This window comes from Phodopus roborovskii, unplaced genomic scaffold (assembly GCF_943737965.1).
Source record: "Phodopus roborovskii unplaced genomic scaffold, PHOROB, whole genome shotgun sequence".
Lineage (NCBI taxonomy): Eukaryota > Metazoa > Chordata > Mammalia > Rodentia > Cricetidae > Phodopus > Phodopus roborovskii.
Genome location: NW_026126602.1, coordinates 8449144 through 8473972, shown reverse-complemented (window position 1 = coordinate 8473972; position 24829 = coordinate 8449144). Strand labels below are relative to the sequence as shown.

Below are 24829 nucleotides of genomic sequence, written 5' to 3'. Positions count from 1 at the left end.
TTCTGCGAGTTGCATATAGCCTGGCAGATAAAAGGTACTTAGAAAGGCATTGCTGGGAAAGGAAATGGGATAGAATGGGAAGAAGCTTTTGGAGGAAGTGTGTGGAAATTGGAGAAAAAGAATAGAGAGGTTGGCAGTGGAAATGGGATAGAATGGGCAGCCAGTCTTCAGGGGTTTTCTTGTGGTTTTTTTTTTTTTTTTTTTTTTTGAAGAGAGCAGCAGACATTTGAGCAGTGGAGGGACAAGACCAGAACAATGATTTCTGGAGGGTCAGTACATCTGTATAGAAGAAAAACTGGGAGGGAAACCCAGAGTCACTACCTGCAAGGCCAAACGCGGTGGTATGGACTGTGGTGGCAGGAAACATGGGAAGGAACCAGAAAGGAGGCTCCAATTAACTGATGGCTTCTTTGCTGAATATGGCTGGGGGCGGGGGGAGGGGTGGTGGTGGCAGAGGGCAAGAGAGCAAATAAGATCTTCTTTATTTGGGCCATTAAAATGGTATCTGAAGATGAGGAAGAGAGAGAGAGAGGAGGAGGAGATTTTGAGCCTTGTTAGTCTTGTCACAGCCTGATTAAGGTTCCTGCAGGATTGATGGCCTGGGCACTGGACAATAGGTGCCTTGGAGCTTAAGAGCCAATTCTGGCAGAGTACGCAGGCGCAGCCCCGCGTTGCCTAGCAACCAGGAACAACACTGATCGGCAGAGGCCGGTACAGTGTGTTAGTTGTAGCAAGCCACTGCTCTTAGGGACTCCATGCAGGTAAAGGCAGACCTGGCTGTTGACCTGCCCTGAGGGTTGGAGAGACCCAGGACGGGAGGACTGAGCCAACTGTGGCATTCGGTGGGAACCGCTGGGACAAAGGGAAGGGACACCTGACCTATCATCACTGGCAGTTACCAACGGTATCCTGAACTTGACAGGGGGCAGGAACCTAGCCTCCAAGAGGGACGTGAGGGTCTGAGATCCTGGTCACTTGACTGTAAGCGACTCTTGAAATGGGGCCCTACCTGCTCCAGCCCTCCTCTGCTGCTTTAATTCTGCTCAAAGCCAGTTTCTGCCTTAGGGAACATCTGAAACTCAGAGATTGAGGGGGCAGTAAGTGGAGGAGGATACAAATGACAAATAGGGATATGATGTGGCTATGAAAGTTACAATTTTAATCCAAACCCATAGTCATAATCAGTTTAATGAGCGTAGTACCCGTGCAGCCCAATATCTTCCTGCTATATTTATGTTCCAAAAGGAACTGAGAGGTGGATGAGTTTTTTTTATGTCCAAAGATGTTCATTGCAGCCTTGTCCCATAATTCCAGAAAATTGGAAATGGGAGGCTAGATGAGTAATGGATTTGAAAGCATTATTTAAATTATATGCTGATCCACTGAAGATGATAGGAAGATAAATGGAGATGGTAATGTGTTGAACTTGCCCTTTAAGAATTTCTTAGGAAAATGGCCCCAGGTAAGGCAATTGACAATAGACAGTAGAATTCAGGAAAGATGGTAGAAAGTATTGTAGAAAGCACGCACACACACACACACACACACACACACACACACACACGATATCAAAATAACACAAATCTACCTGAGCTTATCTTTGGGTGAATTTTCTTTTTTCATTGTGCTTTTCTTTGTTTTCCAAATTCTCTACAGTGAAATGCCTAGTTTCCATGAGGAAAAAATATTAGTGTGTGTGGCTAATTGCTCCCACCTATACCAGTGATCTACTCCTGTCCCTTAAAAGAGCTATACCAATGTAGTGAGATTTCAGCCACCTTTGACCACATGGTATTGCCCAGCACCCTTTCCACGACTGCAATGTTGTGTGTCTATCTTTGGCACCCTCCATTGTTCTATTGTTCAAGACACTACCCTGGAGTAGGAGATATTATATGAAGCCAACTGAGAAAACTCCAAACAAATTTGTGTGGGTATAACTTGTTTCCTGAATGTTCTTCAGAAGGAATTGTTAGGGTTCTATATATAGCAGTTGCTGCTATAACTAAGATTTCCTTATGAACTTATCTTGACCTATGAACTTACCCCCCCAGAGCTAGAGGTTGACTCTATGACAGTTTCTCAGTGTTCTGGAATGATGTCTATGTGTCTTTCTGGATGAAACAGGCTCAAAGTCAAGGGGCCATAGCCCCTCAAGTGTATATGGACATTTGAGATTTGAGAAAAATGTTTGCTCTAATATATGAAAGAAAAATTAAAAACTAGTGTTTTGGTGTTTTATTTATATTACATATACATACATTTGAAAACAGTTTTCTCATTTTGTAAGAATTTTCAAGTATCCATACTAGTTACTAAGTAATTTCAAAAGCAAATCATGCTGAAACTTTAGGGGCCATAGAGATGGAGATGACTTAGTGGTTAATAGAATTTGTTGTTCTTGCAGAGGACCATGTTTGGTTCTTCTCACCCACATTGTGGCTCACAAGTCTGTAACTCCAGTTTCAGGGAACCAACACCCTTTTCTGGATTCCTCAGACACCTAGCATACACATAGTGCACACACATGAAGGCAAAACACCCCCAAACATAAAATAAGTAAATCTAAAATATATTTCTTACATAATTATATTTAATGGAAAATGTGATATCTTTTAACATTTATTATACTGAATAAGGCATAAGGTACCCCAGAAAAGGATAAGCCTGCCCAGTTCTTCACAGGCCTTACAATTCAATTTAGTCATATGAAATTGATGTCCTTCAAAAGCCTCTGAGTTACTGTGATTATGTAGCCCTTTAATGCATTCAATGCATTCTGCTCTGTGTCTCTAAGACCAGGAGCAGCTTTTGACTTGTGACAAACAGTTTGAACTAATCCTGGCATTGAATGCCCTCTCTGGGAATTTCATGCATCTTGAGATACATTCTTAAGATTCGTAAATTCCTCCTCTTTTTACAAAAGTAGTACTCACAGGAAAAATAGAACCGATGATTTTCATAATGCCTGCTTTGTGGCATGTCATGTGGATCTCAGAGACTTAATCTCAAGCCCAACATATGTGGTGTGTAAATGTGTTGTGCTATTGCTCATTTAGTCAGAAGTTAGGTCACAAATATGGTCACATTTCTAAACTGAACAAGACACCTGGGTTCAACAACCTTATCAATAAGTTCTTCGAAAATTGGGGCTTCCAATAGGGACATATATAACAGTTTGTGCACTTGCAGTAATTCCTACATGAATAGCATGCCTTAATTGGGCAAAGATCTGAAGAAGAAGTCAGCCCTCCTCCCAGAGCATAGAACTGAGAGATGGAGGATGTACACAATTACTATGTGAAAATCATATTTTTTTTGTCTCTGTTTTTCTAGGATGGGTAAAAAGATAAAGAAGGAAGTTGAACCTCCCCCTAAGGATGTGGTAAGTTTCTGGTGCAAATACCAACAACACTTTAACCACCAGTTTTAAAAATAAATTGTTCCGACAGTTTGGCAAGTCCCGCGGTATACAAGAATGCATGGTGGCAGAGGTCCAAACTTTGACTAAGGATAATATTAGTCAGAGAAACCTAACCAGAATATAAACAAACATTTACAATGTTGTTATTATATAATTAGCACAATTAAACAGTGATTACTAGCTTTTCTAGTATGTAGATAGCATGTTTGCAGTCTAGTTAATGGATAGTTTGTTTCATTGTATTCTTTTAAATACTTCAAATTTATATTCACTAGCCTCTCATTAATAGGAATTATCCCAGAGGGTCTTCAAAAAATAAAGAGAAGTTATGCTGCAGTACTTACATACTTGTATATGGCATCTGCTGATGGTCTTGGACCTCAGATGGCCCATATTGGTCAATTGGAGAGTACTCTGGGGTAATTGACTCCCTCTCTTCCACATATTAAGCACAAACATGGCCCCTTTCTCTCCTAAATGCATGGTTTATATGCTCACTTTAATCAGTCACCAAAAGTCTATGATATGATGAGAAATGACCTTGGATGATACTGCCTTTGGAGTCTTTTTTTTTTTCAGACAGAATACAAACAAAAATGAGGAATTCCAAAGTTAGCAAGAATTGGAAAGAACTGCAGAAAGTTGTCTTCCAAGTTCAGGCATTATGGTCAAGGCTGGAAGCTTTGTCTCACCATGGCTCCTTACAAACTACATTTACCACTTTGACCAAGTTGCCATATATGGCCAAACTGTTTCTGTTTTCTTTATCTTTGAAATGGAAGCTACACTCTCCAACTCATTTGGATTGCTATATTATTAGTACAAAATAAATTATATGACGTTCTCAGTGCTTGACATATAATGCAATAAATAGTATCTGTTGTTGTAGGAATCCACATGACTCTGCTCTCTTTCTCTCTCTCATACACACACACACACACACACACACATCCACCGACATATATGATACTTTAAAATTGAGTTATGATGAAAGCTACTCTACTAACCACTTACTCTCATTTGTGCATTGGGTACATTTCAAGACCTCTACATGGTTCAGGGAGGACGAATACCTCAGAGGAATGAATACTCATTCCCAACTATGAGCACTGGACAGCATCAGATGCTTAGAATAGTGTCAAGCACTAGCTTCCACTCCAAGTGCCCCAGAACCACATGTGAATGGGGTGTAGTGGTGTGTACCTACATGATCAGGACTCCAGAAGCTGAGGAAGGCTCAGTACTTTAAGGCTAACCTCGGCTACACCATGAGACACTATCTCAAAAGAAAAAAATAAAAGCAAAGCAAACAAGTGTGGCCTGTGTGCACCATATTGGAAAGGCAAAATGAGGAACATCACTGTCTCTGAAGTTCTGTAGGGTGGTATTTCCTTCACAGAGCTGGCAGACTATCTCTGTACACCTCTGGTCTCTCAGCAGACTGACCTTAAAAAGCTGAGTTAGCCAGGTGCTTCTTCTTACATCCATTCTTTCTGTGTAATTTTGGTTTGCTCACCACTCATTTTATACAGAGCGTGACATTGTAATTTCACAACAAGCTTGCTGGTGACTGACTGCCTCGTCGGGAAGCAGATGGGCTATGTGATTACAGCTCAGTATTATTTATTTAGTCATGCGGCATTCTGTTACAGCCATCATTTTATTCTCAGCACCTTTTTAAATAAAAAATTACTATCATGCTGTAGGCCCTGCAGGAGAAACAAATACCATGCCAAGAACATCAGCGGTCTGCCAAGCACTGGCATTTCTACTGCAGAGCAGGCTCTTTAGAGTGTGGCTCTTATGGCCTCCATCTTCCTTTATTCGTCTCATAATCTACATTGCCTTGTTCCTAATGATGACTGGAAGGCACAGCAACATATCAGTGTGTTGACTAAACCTCCAGGAGGAGTTAAATGGTGTTTGTTTATCATTCTTGTTTCAATGGATTTGTATTACTACACCTCTGCGAGGAAAGCAGTTATCATAGCATTCCCACATGTGATCACTGAGAAGTTCGCCGCGTGTCTATAAAACCAGTTTTAAAATATCCAAATGCTAATTGAGATTTAGTACTCTATGGTATGAGTGTAGTCTCAGCTACTCTGGAGGCTGAGGCAGAAGGGTTGCTTGAGTTTGGGAGTTCAAGGCCAATATGGGCAATGCAGTGGGAGCTAATGTCAAAAGAAAAAGGGTGGGAGGAAGAAAGGGAGCTTGGGAGAAGTCTCAGTTGGTGATGGCACACAAACGTGAGGGCTTGAATTCAGATCCCCAGAACCCACAAAGGTGACTCTCATATGGAGCCCCAGTACTGGGTAGGAAGACACGAGAGGAGGCGGGGACAGGCAGACCCTGAAGCTCAATGGCTAGCCAGGCTGGTCAGATCAGTGAACTTTGGGTGGATTGTAAAAACACCCTGTTTCCAAAAAAGGAACAGAATGGTGAAAACTGATTAATAAAAGAAACTTAAACCCTGGCCTCCAGATGCACTCCTACTAACATGTACACAGCACACATAAAGAAAAAGAAAGAGAGGGAAGGAGAGGGGATAGGAAGAGGAGGAGAGAAGAAAAGAGGAAGAGATATATTAGAAAGTTAACGATCTGAAATGGGGTAAGTCTTTTCTGAGTGTCTGAGTGTGAGCGGGTGGGGAGCATAGGCAGCTGGAATGCTGGGAAACTGCTTGAAGTCTCAGATATCTCAACTGTAATCCTCAGAGAATGTCAGGCAGTTGGGAAGCCTTGTGAAGGTGATGCAGAAACTCTGGACACATTTGCCTGAGATTTCAATGATAGAACGTATCTTTTGAAGCCAGTTATTGGTTGAGGTTTCCTGATATGAGAAGGCAGTTCCCAGATAAGTCACCTTTAGTCCACATACTGAACTCAGGAGGCCCAACAAAACAGGGGATCCACAGCTTCGATGTCATTAAGGAAAGACATGAAATGGTCAGTGGTGGGTGACATTGTGGTAACTGGTGGTAGCCTTAGAAGTGATTCCTTTGGAGTCTGATGAAAGTTAAGTTCAGCTGAGATGTGTGCAGCCAGTAGAAATGGAGAAAAGACACATTTTACCATGTTCTTTACCATGAAAGGGAAGGAAGGGCATGGGGAGAATAGTATCTAAAGAAAGTTTGGTCTTTGTTTTAAAGTAAGAGAGATCTGATTAGAAAGTGTTGCCTGGAATCTATAGCACAGAGAGCCAACTAGGAAGGGCCAACAGCAGAGAAGTCTGGTTAATGTCTCCCCCCAGAGACTTTAAGTTCTAAGCTGTCTGGGTGGAACAATACATGAGAAATGCCGTGCATAAACTACTAAAAAGAGGCCGTGCAGTGGTGGTGCAGGCCTTTAGTCCCAACACTCAGAAGGGGAGGCAGAGATCAGAAGATCGCTGTGAGTTCGAGACCAGCTTGGTCTACAAGAGCTAGTTCCAGGACAGCCTCCAAAGCCACAGAGAAACCCTGTCTTGAAAATACAAAACAAAACAAAAAACTACTAAAAAGCTATGAACTGAATGATCTTTAGAGCTCACATGAGATGAGTCTGGGAATCATATTGTTGGTAAGAGAGTCTTGTTGCCCCATTACCAAGGAAAAAGATCTATACACTCAACTACATAGTTTTCACAACATTAAGCCACCAACAAAAATAATTAAGGATGAAAAAATGCGAATCATAACAGGAAAACAATCAATAAGCCATTAGAGGAAATAAAGTAGGAAGCTAAAAAAAATTCAGTTACCAAAAAAGAACAGTTGCCAAAAAAAACAGCAAGATGGTCAATAAAACTAACCGTATAAGTAATCATACTATATATAAATAGTGAACTGTTTTTAAGGTGAGAGATTGTCAAATTTAATGAAAAGACAAAACTCAAGAAACTTTTAAGAAGAGCTCAGCAGGATAGAAAGGCAAAAAAAGAGACCCCTTTAAGAATACATGGATGGTCGCTGGCCTTCCCTCTTTCTTTCTGTGCTGATATCGCTCCTGCCAACATGGTGAATGTTCCTAAGACCTGCTGGACATTCTGCAAGAAATGTGGCAAGCACCAGCCCCATAAAGTGATGCAGTACAAGAAGGGCAAGGACTCTTTGTATGCCCAGGGAAAGCGGCGTTATGACAGGAAACAGAGTGGATATGGTGGGCAGACTAAGCCCATTTTCCGAAAAAAGGCTAAAACTACAAAGAAGATTGTGCTGAGGCTTGAGTGTGTTGAGCCTAACTGCAGATCTAAGTGGGTGCTGGCTATTAAGAGATGCAAGCATTTTGAAATGGGAGGTGATAAGAAGAGAAAGGGCCAAGTGATCCAGTTCTAAGCTGATCTTGTTATGAAGACAATAAAAGAAACTCACCTCATTTGATTGTGGTTGGTCTTTTGGGAGGGAATAAACTGAAACTATCAAAATAATAAAAAAAAAAGAATACATGGATACATACAGGTTAAGAGTGGAAACAGAAGGATATACATAGCATGCAGACACTAATCATAAGTGTCTGTGCATCAAACAAAGTATAATTACAGAACAAAGACTTTTGTCAAAGAAAAGAGTGGACATTTCAAATTGGTAAAAAAAAAATCATTTTTAAGGAGAAAATGTTCTTAATAACACAAATATTTGAAATACAAAGAAAAATGGGTTATTCCATTGCATAAAGATAAAATATGTAAACACGATATGTTTACCAAAAATCAATATACATATTCTATAAAGCAATGCTGAGACAAAGAAGGCCTAATGAAGCAGACAGTCTGTGCTGGATACAGGTATATTGATGGTAGGATTGCAAAATCATGGGATTACTTTGGAAAACCAAGGTGCTTTCTTGTGAAGTTAACTACACACTTGCCATTAAGCCAGAAGTGAGTCAGTCTCTCTGTCTCCTCCCTCCCCTCCTCCTGTGTCTAGAAGCTTGTTCATGTGTTGTTAATGAATTTGAAGGCTAGAGGCCAACATCAGATATTTACTCCAATTATTTTTCACCTTCGATTTTTTTGGGGATAGGTTTGTCAATGAACCTGGAATGCATTGATTTGGTCAGAAAGTCCCAGGGATTTTCCTGTGTCTGCCTCCCCAGCACTGGGGTTACAGGCAGTCACTCATCTTTTTTACATTGGTGTTAAGACATAGAACCTCTTTATAAATGTTGAAAACCTGGCAAAAGCATTTGCAGATAAAGGTGCATGCCACCAAGCCTGATGACCACAGTTGAATCCCCAGGATCCACATGATTGAAGGAGAGAACCCAGTCCATTCCTCTGAGTTGTCCTTTGACCTCTCATGTAACACACACACACACACACACACACACACACACACACACACACAGAGAGAGAGAGAGAGAGAGAGAGAGAGAGAGAGAGAGAGAGAGAGAGAGAGAGAGTGAATAAGAATCTGGGGAAATGAATAGGCCAATGGATGTTTTTTTCAGGGAGAAATCACACCAGAAACAGATGACCTTATACCCAAACATACTAAGATGTTCAAATAGGAAGGGTCAGCCCAAAGAACAAACTAACACTTGGAAATTTATTTGCCTGTATCATAAACAGAACTCCTCCTTCCATCTGTCTCTAGAAATGGAAGAAAACAGCTTCATAATCAGTTTTCCCACAGAAAACACCAATGCTATGAATTTTGTCTTGCTTGCTAGTGCTACACAAGAATTGTCCAGACTCAGCATGACACAGGTCTCAGATTCCTACAGGTTTCCACTGTGCTATGCTACCATTACCCCTTTCCGGGACATACTCAAGTTTGTATCTTATTATATACACTTTCCCCATCGTTGTCTTTGTTTCACATACGTTATTCTTGCTTTTCCATTAAAGAACCCAGTAGTTGCAATGGACATATTGAGACAGGGCACCAGATGTATTCAAGGATGCTTGCGTGAGGGCTTAGAATAATGGTAATATATGTTTATTTTAGTGAGCATCTGTGATGTGCCAGAAAATGTATTAAGTGCTTCATCATAACCTCTCTAACCCTTCCTTGATTATTCCACACATGTACTATTATTCCCTAGAACACAGAAAAAGGAAGCAGCATTCTAGAAGCTTCAGGAACTTGTCTGAGACAAGATGAGAAACCTCATCTGTGACTCTAAACCTTTCCTCTCTTCCCATGTTCTCAGGGAATGAGAGAGCTGTCAGTAGTCTTTAAGACTGTTTCTTTAATTTTATTCTATATGTACATGCGTTTCACTTGCATGGGTGTCTGTACGCCACATACGTGTAGTGTCCACAGAGGTCAGAAAACAACATCAGATCCACTGGAAAGAGGAATTACAGAAATTATGAGCCACCATGCGGATGCTGGAAACTGAACCTGGGTCCTCTGGAAGAGCATCCAGTGCTCTTAATGACTGAGCTATCTCGCTGGCCCCAGGGATTTCTTTTTGAAGTAGGCACTTTCCATTTCAGCTACTAGGAGGCATCCGTATTCTTTTGTGGGATTGTGGCCTCTTTAAATGTTAAGCCACTGTTCATTTTTATGTGACATTTGAGAATTGTGTGTGACCCTGGTTACTCTTCTTTTTGCATTTCAGTTCGACCCACTCACAATTGAAAGCAAGAAAGCAGCCACTGTGGTGCTAATGCTCAACTCTCCAGAGGAGGAGATCTTAGCCAAAGCTTGTGAAGCCATTTATAAGTTCGCTCTGAAAGGTTTGGATCTTTTCAGTTTATCTTTCTATCATATTTCTATTTACTACCCACCAGACACTTTCTTCACTAGTAAGTAGCTTACTCCCCAAGTGAACAACATTACCACCCAACTTGAAGGCAGGGTCCCTTCCTGCATGATTTACTCAGCTTCCATGGGTTGGTCACAGCATGGAACAGTCCTTTAGACCACCCTGTAGTGGGAAAAAGCATAGGAGTCAGGCACGGTGACACATGCCTGCCATCTCAGGATTGGGGATTTGGAGGCAGGAGGATTGTAAATGCGAAGCTAGCCTGAGCTATGTAACAAATACCCTTGTCTCGATGACTCACTCAATCAATCAATTAATAATAATGAACACCACAGAAACAAAGGGAGCCACCATTTGAGCAATAAGATAAACTTGCATTGGATCATAACCCAAAGCATAAAATAAATATCCCTGTGTACAAACAATATTGATTTGAAGAGTTAAATTCAAAGCTGCCACCACCCCCATCTCCATGATCCCTTCCATACAGCACCCTTTCAGTCCCAATATTCTCCATTTCCACTTTGTTCCATTGTGTTCCATACTCCCTCCCTTAGAGCCTCCATTTGCCCGTGTCATTGACCCTTTTCTAGTTTCCTTGCTTTTACCCGTATTTCTCCCACTTGGATGTGCAGTTTTAACGATTAGAGGTTACAATCCACATAGGGGAGACGTGGGGGGAGAGAAAAAAGAGAGGGAGAGAGAGAACAGTATTTGTCTTTCTTACAGTTTTCTAGTTCTGTCCATTTTCATGTTAATTTTATAGTTTCATCTTCATTTAAAGCTGAATAAAATTCCATTAAAATAAAATTTAACAACTTGGAGAGACTGTTGTATTGAATTAAAAAATCAAAACCAAACTACATACTGCCTTCAAGAAATATGAAGGCTCAAATAAAAGATGAAAAGAGATAGCTCATGAAAAGACTAAACAAAATAAACCTGGAGTTGTTATAGTAATATAAGAAAAATAAACAGTAAAGTGACCAGAGGTCATTTCATTATGATAAAGAGGTCAAATAATCTGAAGGCTGCAGAAAATCTTCCCTAACTAAGGACCTAAAGGACCTTCCAAATTCGTAAAGCTGGTATTACGAGCAGAGATAAGCATCCATAGACACTCCCCAGAGAGAGGATTCAATGTTTATCAATAAATGAAAGAATAAATAGACCACAAGTGTAAGAATGTGGAAGATTTGACCATCGATACTAATGAATGTAACCTAGTATTGACAGAGCTCTCAAAGAACTGTAGAGTGAATGTTATTTCTCAAGAGTATCTTACAGATACCTCAATAAACTGCAATGTGGGGCATAAAAGAAGATAAAGCAAGTTTTAAGGGATTCTAAACTATTGAAAAATGTAACTCCATACCACAGAGGAAATCACATTAGAAATCTATCATACCACCTATTCTGGGTAATCACATATTTAATCATAATTAAATACTCAGAAGGTAAGAAACACACTCCTACGTAACTAGTGAGTGAAAAAGGGGGATGAAAGTGAAAATTGAAGCAATCTACGAAAATCTGAAGAACACTGTTAAATGAGTGTTTAGAGAAAAATGTATTGCACTATTGTTATAGAACAAGTTTTAGGGTCTGGAGATGGCTCAGTAGGTACAAGTTCTGCCCAAGTTTGGATCCCTAGAGATCATATAGAAGCCAACTGTTCTCTGACTTCTATCCATCTGTATGCCCTCTCATGCAAAATACACACACACACACACATTTTTTTAAAGTTACAGACTAATAGCTTCAGCTTCTTTAAGAATGAACAATGGTAAAGGAGAAATTAAACTCAAAGTCAGTAATAAATATAATAGGTATCTGAAAAGAAATTAATGGAACAGAAAACAATAATAAAAAGTGAGCAGAAACTGAGAACTGGAAAAAGAAAAAAAAAAAAAAAAAAAAACGAGGCAATCTTCAGCGCAGTATGTCTTTTGAACAAGGGTGAGGAAGGTAAGGAATCTGAAAAAAAAAAAAAAAAACTAGCAAATTATATTCAACAACTAAGTCTCATGTAAAGACCCCAAGATTTGTTTAACTTTGAATTTTTGATTTAACTTTGAAGGATCAGCTAAGGTATCCTACCTTCTATGATAAGGAGAGGGGGGGGAGGGAGAGGGAGAGAGAGAGAGAGAGAGAGAGAGAGAGAGAGAGAGAGAGAGAGAGAGAGAGAGAGATGAAAGTGAATATCCCACCAGAGGCCTCAGGTTTGTTCTGTGAGAAAGCAAAGAGCAATGAAAAGGCAAAGGGCAAATAGAGGGTGGGAGCCCCATGGAGATGGAAGGCATTCATGCACAGTCTTGTTTTACCTGTGGTGTCAGGTGAGGAGAATAAAGCAACTCTCCTTGAACTTGGAGCTGTGGAGCCTTTGACCAAACTGCTTAACCACGAAGACAAAATCGTAAGAAGAAATGCTACAATGATCTTTGGTATCCTGGCTTCCAACAGTGAGTAACAATGTTTTGAAATGACCTCCTTCTTTCAAAGTTAACTTTAAGGGATTTGTCTAAATCTTATTTAAACCAACTTTAACATCAGCAAAAGAAGAGAGTGCAGTGTAAGAAGTGGTTGCATAGTTTTAAAAGATGTGTTTGTCTATCGTGTGTGTATCTGCATGTGAGTACGGATATCTGTAGAGTCCAGAAGAGGGCATTGGATCTCCTGGAGCTGGAATTGCAGGTGGTTATGAGCTGCCCAATGTGGGTGCTAGGAATCAAACTCGGGTTCTCTGGAAAAGCAGCAAGGGCTTTTAAGCACTGAACCATATATTCGGCCCAGATTTGCTGTTTTGATAGATTTTTAACAGATGTGGAAATCTGACCTCGAGGTTAACGATGATGTTCTAGTCTAATAGGTTAGGGGAAAAAAAATTATCTCTTAAAATGATTCCCGCCCCCCCCCCACTTACTATAGTGCAATTTGCCTGCACATGTTAGTTATGCTTCATATACATTTCCTAGTTTATGAAGCTGACAGTAGATATTTGATAAAGTGACTTTCTGAAATTGCCAACTATTGCTTTTACAAAAAATTTAGTTGTATATATTGAATTCAAATTGTATAAGTTGAATAATCTTCAATCAGATCTATCATTTGAGTGAAGTATTCTCATTTATTTAGAATTGTAATATCATTGTATTATCTAAAACATGATCTTCTGCTTTTTAGAATAGCAGTTTGGCAGAGCCATACCAACAACAGTAGTCTCTACTTGTGTGTAGGATGTTTGTCCAGGCATAAGTCATTTCTCTGTGTTTTAGGGTAGTTTATTAGTCACACATTTTGTAACTTACAAAAGTTTCAAAAAGTATTTTGAGCCAACATTTTTGTAATTGCAAAAATATTCAGTGATACTCTTCATAGAGAATTAATTCAACCATCAAACAAGGGTAGACAGAAATAAACCCAAGTATCCAGTTATAGTATGTTGCTAAGATCATCATTTTATCCTTTGCTGTGACCTCTACAGGGTACATCATGGATTCTTCCCTTCCTGTTCTGAAATGGCAGTTTTTCTAGACAACATGTAATATACACAGATATTTACATTTTAATGACTTGTTCCTGTTTTTGTTCTTAATTTCTATTATTTTTCTTACATGCTCATTCTTTCATCTACCATCTAATATATAAAGTATTTATTTCTTGAGAAACTCTCCAAATTGTTGGTGAAAATTCCCAGCTCAGGATATAGTAATTGCAATATGGGTTTATAGAGGATTTTGTGAACCTAAATTACTAAGAATTAGGGGATGGGGAAATGTCTCAACAGTAAAGAGTACATACTACTCTTGCAGAGGACCAGAGTTTGGTTCCCAGCACTCATACTAGGTTGTTCATAACTGCCTATTATTTCATATTAAGGGGGAATCCATGGCCTCTGGCATCATCTTGCATCTGTATTCACATATGCATGCTTACAAACATACTCATGTGCACACACACACAATTAATTTTTTGATTAAAGAAATATTTCCACATTGGGTGTTAAGTGAGGGGTTCTCTGAGACCTCCCAGGACCCAGACCCAACCTATTAGCTGGTTTTAATCAGTACTAGGAGGACACACCACATCTACTCATCCAGTGGGGACAGCACTGTTGCCCTCGGGATCCCAGTAAGTGCCCGGTTCTCTGGTCTGATTAAGGATGACAGCTCATGAACACATATCTGGTGTAATGAACAATTATGGTAATAAAGGCTTTTCTTTTGATTTCATGAATTAGATTTTTAAAAACCATTTTTTGACTTGATTGATTTTGTATTTGATGGTGTTGCTAACACATGATATCCCCAGATGCTAGGGAAGCTCTCTTTTCTTGGGAGAATCAGCATGCTCACAGCCATAGCTCCATTTGTCACATAAGTCCTAGAAAACTTGGGTAGAAGATGAGCAAGCCATTGGATCCTTAGAGAGTCATGCCTTCAGGCTAATCTGTAAATGAATGCACCTCCACATTGCTCAGTAATGCATCACTGGCGTGTCTAACAACAACAACAACAACAACAACAACAACAACGGATGCTTCTTAGAAACCATGCGCCTTCCTGTGGCTTTCATATTCCTCGAACAACTGTGTTCATGGCAGAGAAATGGACATTTCAACAGGTTGCTGATGATGGAACTTCATGTGAGAAACAGCTCTCCTTTCACAGCCTCTTCCTCCTCTACCTCCTTTTCTGTTTCTCCTCCTCCTTCCCTTCCCTCTTTCCCTTCCTCTTTCCTTCCTCCTTTTTCTCCTTCATTTCTGCTTACTCCTCCCCCTTCTCTTTCACTTCCTCTTTTCCCTCCTCTCTCCATTGTCTTCCTCTTCTTCCTCACCCTCTTCCCTCTTCTCCCTCTTCTGGAAATCATTGAGCTATGTATCTGTGCCAAGCTGGAGTGATTTAAAAAAGACACTGAAGTTAACTTTACTGGATCTTCTTTTTTGTCCAAAGCCCAACTGCCACCATCTTCTGTCTTCTGCCAGTTGTGTTTAATTCACCCAGAGTTGAAGTGGTTGTAGTCGGCCACAGAGTCCACCAGAAACCATGTGTCAGGAAACCTCAGAAAACCAGCACTTTGGACCACTCAAAGTCGCTGAAGAAAAGTGTTTGTAAACTGGTGGAAGGTCAAAAATGAATTAGATGGCAAAACCAAGATATTGAGAAAGTAATCAAGCCTAATATAATGGTGCCAATCTGTAATGTCAGTACTGGAGAGGCTGAGGCGGGGAATTGTAATGAGTTTGGCCTGACCACCATAATGAATTTTAGCCCTGCTGGGACTACATAGTCTAAAATGTAAATGCAATCAAAACAGATCTGATGAAGTTAGAGTAGGCATTACAGTGGCTAGCAGATCTCTCTTGACCAGAAATCGCAGGTGGCATCATACTTAGCCAGACACTGTTCATCTGGGCCCAGCATGGGTCAGAATTTCCATCCAGTTGCCATAGTTGAGGAACTTCACTGTGAAAAAGAAGGAACCAAGTCTTGAAAGTGCTTGAAAGAGCAGCTTGCCTGGTGTATTTTTGCTGATTTAACATCAAGAAAAAGGATTAAATTCTTTGAATGAGCTAGTGTCAAAATCTGAATAGTAAGTCCATCAACTGGGTCACCAGTTCACGGAGTTGCAGTGAACTAGAATCATCCATCAAGCAGAGAGGAATGGCTTGGCAGATGGATGTTCTTCTGGAGTGGTTCTTGTGAATCTCTGATCATTTGGTCTAAATTGCAAAGCATGAGACTCTCTGATGAAGATTTCTAGCTTGTTTTGGCAAAGCGGGGTGTGATGTCCACCCGAGGCCAAAAGGAACATGCAGCTATGGGCTTTCTCTGTGATTGCCAATCACACAGAAAGAAAGCAATTGCAAGTGAACAGGCACCAACAACACGGTCTGCATTAAGGTCACATCAAGAAGTTTTGAAGTGCCTGAGGGAATACATATATATTCCATATATATGTACATATATATGGAATATACATATAATTATATGGAAAGTGCTTAGAGATCTAAAATTTCAGAAGTAGTAGGCTTTTTTCCAAGGATTTAAAGGTAAGGAATTGTACAATTTTCAGAAAAATTGTTATGAACCATGGAGTGGCATCAGGACAGCACTTGCTGTGAAAGGGGGTACAGAATTTGGTTCCCAGAACCTTGCAAGGATCTATGCATTATGATGAGGCTGTTGCCTGTCAACCAGTGTATAAAATGCTTTTGAAAACTCAGTATTGGATCATAAATACCACCCCTTACTGTGTCCAGCACAGCTTGGGCTGGAAACCTGACTGAGTTGATATAGGACTGAAGAAATGACAAACATCATACGGAAAGTCTGGGATCAACTGGGCTGTACTCACTATGATGGAGGGCACCAACTTCTACCCGATGAACCCAGAACCTCAGAAAGTTTATTATGTACAGTACAGAGAGAAGGGCTTGGCCAGTTTCAAAAGGAGACTTTTGTAGAGGAGCAGTCTCTAGAAAACTACAGCCAAAGCTTTTTGTGAACTCTGTCAGCATTCACACATGGGCTAGAGAGAGGCTTTGTCAATCCCCCCTGAGCCTGACCCAGGAGAGGCCTTTTCAGTTCCCATGGGGCTGAGGCATCGGGGTCCTTCTCAATAACACATATTCATTCAGGATTACCTTTGCTTCCTACAACAAAGCAGCTTGGGGCATTGCAGGTCCTGGAACCTACAAAAGTTACTATCCATTTGCTCCACCTTTGCCACTTGCAATAGAAACAGAGAAATTGGAAATTTTGACACATTGTAGTAAAGCCACAGCTCTGAACTCCTCAGGAAAGGGTGTTTAGTGAATGCCAAGCTTATTCAACAATTAATAAGGACGAATTCATCCTAGACAGTTTGCTTCAGTGACCATTCCTCCAATTCTAGTGGGGTTAATCTTCTCTTATAGATAAGGGAAATGGACCGGAAGTTGAAAGACTAAAGAAACAAAGGTGTCTTTTTTTTTCCTCAAAAAAAATAAAATAAAATAAAATAAAATAAAACCCCAAAAAACAAAACAAACAAAACAATTGGAGTTAAGTCGACAAGAAGTAGAGGCATATAACAGAAAACACAGACAAGTGAACTTCAAAAGCCAATGCATTTCTCTCTACACTTTTGACATTTCCAATAATTAAATTGAGTGCAAGCAACAAGGATGTATCAGTCAAAATATGTTAATTTATGATACTTGAACTTAAAAATAATCAAAATGGAGAAAATAAGTGACCATAGATGCCCAATTCCATCTGAGAAGGCACTGGAAAAACTGAAGATGAGGGGTCAGAAAGATTGTATGAAACAGAAGACGAAGACACCTACTGCAAAATATGATCTAGACGTGACAGGGAACAGGTACCTATGAAATCTCAACAATATGGTTTCCTAAACAAGACCTTGCATAATAACAATGACAGTAAATGTGACAGTGTGGATGAGAGAAGTCACAAAACTTGATCCCTAGATGAAAAGTCACCAAGAGGGGATGAATCTGTTTTCATATACAGTCAGCTCCAAACACATGTACAAATGAGTTACAGTAAGTTGTACACATGTACAACACACACACACACACACTCACACACACACACACACACACACACACACACACACACGACACCCCAAGACCAAGTTCTCAGCACAAAGGAGATTTATTTGGTCCAGAAGGAAAAAGGACAGGGAATAAAGAGACAAAGAGAGGAGATAGAGGATGAAGATAAAGGGGGAAGAATCAAGAGAGGGGAAGGAATATTTGGTTGGGCATGTTAATCAGGTGAGCCAAAAGGGGGCTTTTGATTGCTGGACTTCAGTACTTTGATAGCTGGATCTTGGTAATAGGCCTCAGAAGGAGGAAGAGGCTGAATAAGGGAACAGCCTTCATGACTAGCTCTAGAAATATAATCTAATGGTTTTTAGTAAGACAGAGGAAATGGGGAAAAGGCAAGGCTTGCCAGAGCCATGTTTGTCATGCTCAGGCCTGCTAGAGCACCTTCCCCAGTAATTAAAGAAGAAAGGATCATGAATTGGAGAAGAAGTGGGGATATGAGAGGAGTTGAGGGTAGAGGAAAGGTAGAAATGATGTAATACAATACTCGTGTAAAAATTTCAAAACAAAAAATTATTATATTAACTATAGGACAGTGTGAGTTCATTTTCTGGTGTGTTCTAGGTCCATCTAGTACAATTGCTGTCATCCTTTTCAGTGTTGATCAAAAGGTAGAGGCTAGATGCTGTCCAAGTGGAGTCATCTGACCTGGGTGTGCAACTTCCACTTCCTTGTTGCTGCTTTGTTCTCAACATCAATATCCTTACCCATGAAATCAGACAGAAGCACCTACCTCCACAGCAAACGCTTAGCTAACATAGCCTCTGTTATTTTAACAAACGTTCATATTTTGTCTCTTCCTTTGCAGGTGATGTTAAAAAGTTGTTGAGGGAGTTAGAGGTCATGAATTCTGTTATTGCTCAGCTTGCTCCAGAAGGTAACCTTGCATCCTACATTTATTTCCAGAATGGAACTGATTTCTTTTTACATTTTATTAGACTACATATTGTAAAGAGCTTATGAGCCATCCACTGTTAGTTGTTATTATGATCTCTCAAGTTAAGGTGGCTCATATTGAACTTTTTAGGAAATGTGATATGAGCAAAATTTGTGGAGCTTTGGATTCCAAGGCCTCTGTGTGTGTGTGTGTGTGTGTGTGTGTGTGTGTGTGTGATTCAGAGCTTTGCATATGTACACCACCAATGTAATGAACCCTGGATCTGTAGCCCTTCCAAGCCAGCCTGTCAAGCAGCTAGAATCACAAGTGTGTGTCATCATTTCACCCCTCCTCAAGCCTGTTGTAAAGCAGAGCTTCTGTAAATAGCTAACACTTTGTCTTTTTTATTTATCATATATAGAAGAAGTGGTAATCCATGAATTTGCAAGTCTTTGTCTCGCAAACATGTCGGTAGAGTACACAGGGAAAGTACAGATATTTGAGCACGGTGGACTGGAGCCACTCATCAGACTGCTGAGTAGCCCAGACCCGGATGTGAAGAAGAATTCTATTGAATGCATCTATAACTTGGTACAGGTAAGGTTAGTTTGTAAATCCTGTTTTGGTGATGGGGATACAACTTAGAGCTAAAGTGCTTGCTTAGCATATAGAAGGCTCTGGGTTTTAGTTTTAACCCCATTTAAAAAAATCTTTGGGCAAAAGTAAATTGTAGGAGTAGGGCTGAAGAGATGGCTCAGAAGTTAAAAGCACTTGTTACTCTTCCAGTGGAACCAGGATCAGCTCCTAGCAGTCACATGGTACTTAAAACTATCTGTAGTTCTGGTTCAGGGGGATCTGATGCACTCTTTTGGTATCTGTGGGCACTGTGTGCTCAAGACACACAGGCATGTAGGCAAAACAACCGTATACATAAAATACTTTTTGAAGCCCATTATGGAATTTATCTTTTCATTTAAAAGAAATTTAAAACTCATTAGCTTTGCATAGTTCTCAGCACATTTAGTACTTATAACTCAGAAAAAAGATAATGGAAATCCCATGTAGATGCCTTTCAATTTTCCCATTTTATAAGTAATTGTTTACCACATGGAAAGAAATGTATTTCTGTTATAAAAGAACACAATGGCATACAAATTAAGGTGGGACTCATGTGAATCCACGATCATCTCAAATCTGGGAACTGTCAACACAAAAGCACAGCTCTCACCTAAAAGGAAATATAGCTCATTCTAAATGCAAACTTGAGTGACCTTAGCCAGCAGAACAAGGAGCAATGTCACCCCAGGTCCCATGTTTCCATGTGGAAGCATTGCATGAGGTTTTATAGTAAGCAGAATAAAGAAAATCACAAATCAAGGCAAGTTTCAAATACATTAGTGGGCATATCAGGGATGTGGTTACAGCAGATAGGGGCATCCCTGCTAGAGGTCTCAGACGGTATCTGGTGACATTGTAGCTTTGGGTTGGTAGAAGCTTGTAAAGCAATAAATCTCAAAAGATCTTTATCTATTAGCCATGGATGTTAGTTCTGACACAGAGGTGGACTAAAGCTAGCACAAGATAAGGTAAATAGGCTCTCTCTGGACCTGCAATGTTCCAACCTGTGCCATCACTGCCAAGAGAGCATCGGCCTTTACAGACAGCTTCTTTCCAGAATTCTCATTCATAAAAGCAAGCCACTGGGGCAGTTCTGATGGGCTAGGAGGACCAGGTGGTCAATGACAAAAGCTTTGGACTTTATTAGTGAAAAAACAAAACAAAACAAAAACCGACCAAACAACAACAACAATAAAAACAGTCATCTGAGTCTGCTCAGTGCAATTCATTATTCACAACAACAAAATGCTATCTCTTCAGGCTGTTTTCCTGTATAATGGAAAAATACCTGCCAGCCCCTCCCCACTGCACTGTTCTCTGTGTCCTGCCTGAGTTTAGGAAGACTTAATCAGCCTTTTCCCTTTTCGGATGCTTTTCCTGCTCAGGTTTCTTAACCACCACCAAATGTACATGATAAACTTTAGGTCAGCTGAAATCCTAAGAAACGGCAAGAGGGGCCGGGAGAGGGCTAACCGAGAGACCTTGTCTAGGCAGTGGATGGAAAGAGACTCAAAAATCCTTCTTGGCCTCAGCTGGTCCTTGCAATGTGACCACCTCACACCCTTGAAACAGACACCCTCTGAGGAAGTACCGCCCCTTTCTGCTGTTCCTGAGCCAATGGGCTTTCTTCACCATCTCAGCTTTCCCATTGCTGTGAAACACCCTCACAAAAAGCAGCTTAAAGGAGAAAGAAAGCTGGTTCTGGGTCATAATTCAAGAGTGTGCACATCTGTGAGTGTGGAGGCCAGAGATCAACATCTTGTCTTCTTCAATTACTCTCTACCTTAGTTTTGTTTTGTTTTTTGTTTGTTTGTTTGTTTTTGTTTTTGTTTTTTGAGACAGGGTCTCTCACTAACTGGAACTCAGTGATTAAAGTAGGCTGGCTGGTCAATGAGGAGCTAGATAGAATACAAGCACACTGCCACTCTGGTTTGTTTACATGAGTTCTTGCTGTCCAGACTTGTCTCCCCAGGCTAAATGGCAAATACTCTATTGATTGAGCTACTAACCCCTTTCCACCTTCAGTGCTATTTAATCACATTTGAGTTGTTGCTTTTTTAATCTCTATGAGAAGAGTCTTAAGTAAAGGTCATGTATTTAAAAAAAAAAAAAAAACCTGTTATAAATTTGCACACAGAGGGTTATAGCACCAAACACATGCAACACATGCAGCTATTTTACAAACAACCCCTCAAAGATAAAGAATCTATGCTGTTACTTCAAACACTATTTCACATATCCATGTGAAAATAATTGTTTATAGAAGTTTGCAGCAACATAAATCCTGCCGGTGATAGGTAACATTGACTTCCTGTTGACTATGTCTGTATCAATAACTATTCTTTTGCTGTTAGTTAAGAGGTGTTTTGTTTTGTTTTATTTTGTCTGTGAGTTATTTTAGAATATGGAGTTAAATATAGAGAAATTATAGAATAAAAATGTTCTCTGCCATAACAGAGACACTCTCCATCCTTGAGAGTATTTTGTTGCAGAAATTATTAATGTGCCTATTTGCATTTCATGGCAGGATTTCCAGTGTCGGACTACACTCCAAGAACTGAACCCAATCCCTCCGATATTAGAGCTCCTGAAGTCAGAGTACCCCATTATCCAGCTGCTTGCTCTCAAAACCCTGGGTATTCTCACGTGTGATAAGGAATCCCGGACAATGCTGAAAGATAATCAAGGACTGGACCAACTCACCAAGATTCTAGAAACCAAGGTATTTGCAGTATTCCTGTTCATGAGGCTCTCTGAAATATTGTTCTAAAATCTGAGTGTTTTTAATTTTAGTAAGCAAAGTTTCATTCATAATCCATCAATGGTTGTGTAAACCTTATTAGGTTGCTTAAAGCAGGCTAGTTGTAGAACTAATAGAAAATAAGCCTTCTGGTTTGAAGGTTTAAGATTTTTCTGAAACACCTAGAATTAATCTTTTAATCTCTCTACCTATCATGATTGTCTGTGGGATGAGGCAAGAACAAGTTACCTTCTAAATACAATGAGGAACATCGGAGGTGAAGTTGTACAGTTCCTACAAGGTTCCCAAGGAATCTATCCCCCACTTTAAGTGTGTGTGTGTGTGTGTCACATCTGCCAGTTACAAAAGCCAATCTAGCAATTTGCTGCAGACCATTTAGTTGTATAGATGTGATTCACATCCACGATGAAAGAGTCCATTTCAGATCCACTGTCTCTATTTCAATGTATTATATCATAAAGACTCTATTTAGTGTCTTTTACAAAATAAGGAGTGATGCACAATTTAGGAAGCTAAAGGTTCCTTGAGTAATAATATATTAAGTTTAAGACTAACCAATTATTAGATTTATCTCCAAAAAAACAAAGACAAAAACAAACAAACAAACAAAAAAACAAAAACAAAAAGCAAAAAACCTACAGAGCTCAGCTCAGAGTTTGATACAGAACTGAGAAAATAAAATACAGTGTCAAAAGCTGTCCTGGTACAAGCTTGTTCCCCCACTACATCAACCTACCTCTGATTCCATCTAAGACAAAGCAACCATCCTGTGTCCATCAGAAAATTCACCCCACTTACCCTAGAATGAGTACAAAGTCCATGTGTGACATTTATTCTTCTTAACTTTCAGGAACTTAAATCCTATGATGTAGAGGTAATAAAAACCAAATCTTAAATTATAATTAACCATTTCAAATTGTATGATAAGATGACAAGAGAGTGAAAAACAAAGTCATATATTTAGAACACACAAATAGAAACAGACATCAGCAAGCAAAAGAAGAAACATTTGGACAATTACAGTTTCATAACCATAGCTAGTGACACGGTCATGACTGGCAGCCATCACTACCTCCTTCCATTAGTCTAGGTTCCTTTTGCCCTCAGCAAAAACCTCAATGTATCAGAGCTCCTAAGCTGTAAGATGACTCACCTTAATTACTGAACACTAGAATGGATTGGGTAAGTTGGTTTGCCTGTTTGGTTTTGGGGTGTGTGTGTGTGTGTGTGTGTGTGTGTGTGTGTGTGTGTGTGTGTAGACATATCTCCCTTGTGTAGCCTCAGCTAGCCTGGAACTTGCATCAGTCTTCTTGCCTCTGCCTTCTAATTGTTGTGACTACAGCATACACCACCTTACCTAGTTGTTCATTGTAAGTTTTGAACAGACTAAGACACTGTTTTTTTCCACTGGCTTTAATCACAGTGTGGTAATACCAAGAGATACACTAAAAGATCTCATATTTTCTAGACATACTTTATCTTTGATTGGCAATCCAACTTCCCCGTGTATAGAAACTCTTTTTTGCTTATTGATTTGGAGGTTGCAGTTCAGTGGTAGAGAGTGTGCCTAGCATGGACAAACCTGGTGGAAGATAATGTGAACAATTTCAATTCACTGTAATTACTGGATGTTTCCTTTATTGTGTTATCCATAAAACATTTTGAAGAGAAGTGAGAAAAGGTGAGGCAAATTGTGGGAGATGAGTTGTTAAGAATTTCTGCTTCCCTGGGCTTCTGTCAACACAGAATTAATTATACGATGTTCTGATGAGTCCCACTTCTTCTCATGGTAAAATCTGCAGTAATTTTCTTTAACACAATGTGGTGGTTTGAATGCAAAATGTCCTGCATAGGCTCATGTGTTTAAACACTTGGTTCTCAGATGGTCCTGCTGTTTGGGAAAGTCGTAGAAACTTTAGGAGTAGAACCTTGCTAGAGGAAGTACATCACTGGGGGCAGGCTTTGAGGACTCACAGCCTTTTCCAACTTCCTGCCCTCACTATGATTCCTGACTGACCAGGCAATGCTAGTGGCCAGCCTTATCTTCCTGGCCATCCCCTTGGAACTTTGTGCTGGAATAAAGCATTTCTCCCTTAAGTTGCCTTGGTCAAGTATTTTGTTGTAGCAACTTGTGAAAGCAACCAAGAAGAAACTTTGACGTTGTATCTGATTTTGTTGTTGTTAGGAATTGAATGACCTTCATGTAGAAGCACTTGCAGTGATAGCCAACTGCCTGGAGGATATGGACACAATGGTGCTGATGCAGCAGACAGGGGGCCTCAAAAAGCTACTTTCATTCACAGAGAACTCGACAATTCCTGACATCCAGAAGAATGCAGCGAAGGCCATTACTAAAGCGGCTTATGATCGTATGTGTCTTCTTAACATAATCTCAACATACATTTTCCTCTTGCATTCTTAATTTTGATGAGTACTTATAAACACTAGAGCACCAGCCTGCTTTAAATACCCCTCTGAGAAGAGCAGGATATGTAACAGTTAGAAGTCAAACATCTCTCTTGCAGCCAACAAGTTAAAGTGCAGATTGCTTTGTCAGAGGGTTTTCAAACTTAATTACCATCTCATTTTTAAAAAGCAGTTCATTATGAGTTCATTTAAGCTTGAAGCCTTTATTTCTCCTGAAATTGGAATAATACAGGATATACAGGGTGTTTGTGATTCTGAAAGTGTTGTTTTGTGAGATCCACACTCTGAATGGCATCCAAGGACTGTCAACTTTCAGCTGGAAGCTAGCAGTGCCATGTCACACAGCCACAGAAAACAATATGCTTGTGTTATGTACATGATACAGTTTTCATTTCTTCAACAAGATGCGTGT

At 40.0% G+C, this 24829-nt stretch overlaps 2 protein-coding genes across 2 annotated transcripts in view; both read left to right on the top strand.

Annotated features, from left to right (window-relative positions):
* The first annotated feature begins 889 nt into the window (after nucleotides 1-889).
* Nucleotides 890-24829, top strand: part of Armc3 (armadillo repeat containing 3) — an 81972-nt gene continuing 58032 nt past the window's right edge. The window contains exons 1-8 of the mRNA XM_051205732.1: nucleotides 890-981; nucleotides 3337-3385; nucleotides 9973-10090; nucleotides 12456-12581; nucleotides 18543-18611; nucleotides 19033-19208; nucleotides 21757-21951; nucleotides 24176-24359. Coding sequence (XP_051061689.1) covers nucleotides 3338-3385; nucleotides 9973-10090; nucleotides 12456-12581; nucleotides 18543-18611; nucleotides 19033-19208; nucleotides 21757-21951; nucleotides 24176-24359 — 916 coding nt within the window. The 5' untranslated portion in view covers nucleotides 890-981; nucleotide 3337. The remainder of the gene's footprint in view (nucleotides 982-3336; nucleotides 3386-9972; nucleotides 10091-12455; nucleotides 12582-18542; nucleotides 18612-19032; nucleotides 19209-21756; nucleotides 21952-24175; nucleotides 24360-24829) is intronic.
* Nucleotides 7419-7777, top strand: LOC127237441 (60S ribosomal protein L36a-like). Its single transcript, XM_051205731.1, has one exon. It carries the CDS (start codon nucleotides 7419-7421, stop codon nucleotides 7737-7739), a length of 321 nt encoding a protein of 106 aa, XP_051061688.1. The 3' UTR covers nucleotides 7740-7777.

What these genes read in the sequence shown, in the direction of transcription:
- LOC127237441 (XM_051205731.1), top strand. Translation starts at nt 7,419, where the DNA reads ATGGTGAATGTTCCTAAGACCTGCTGGACATTCTGCAAGAAATGTGGC.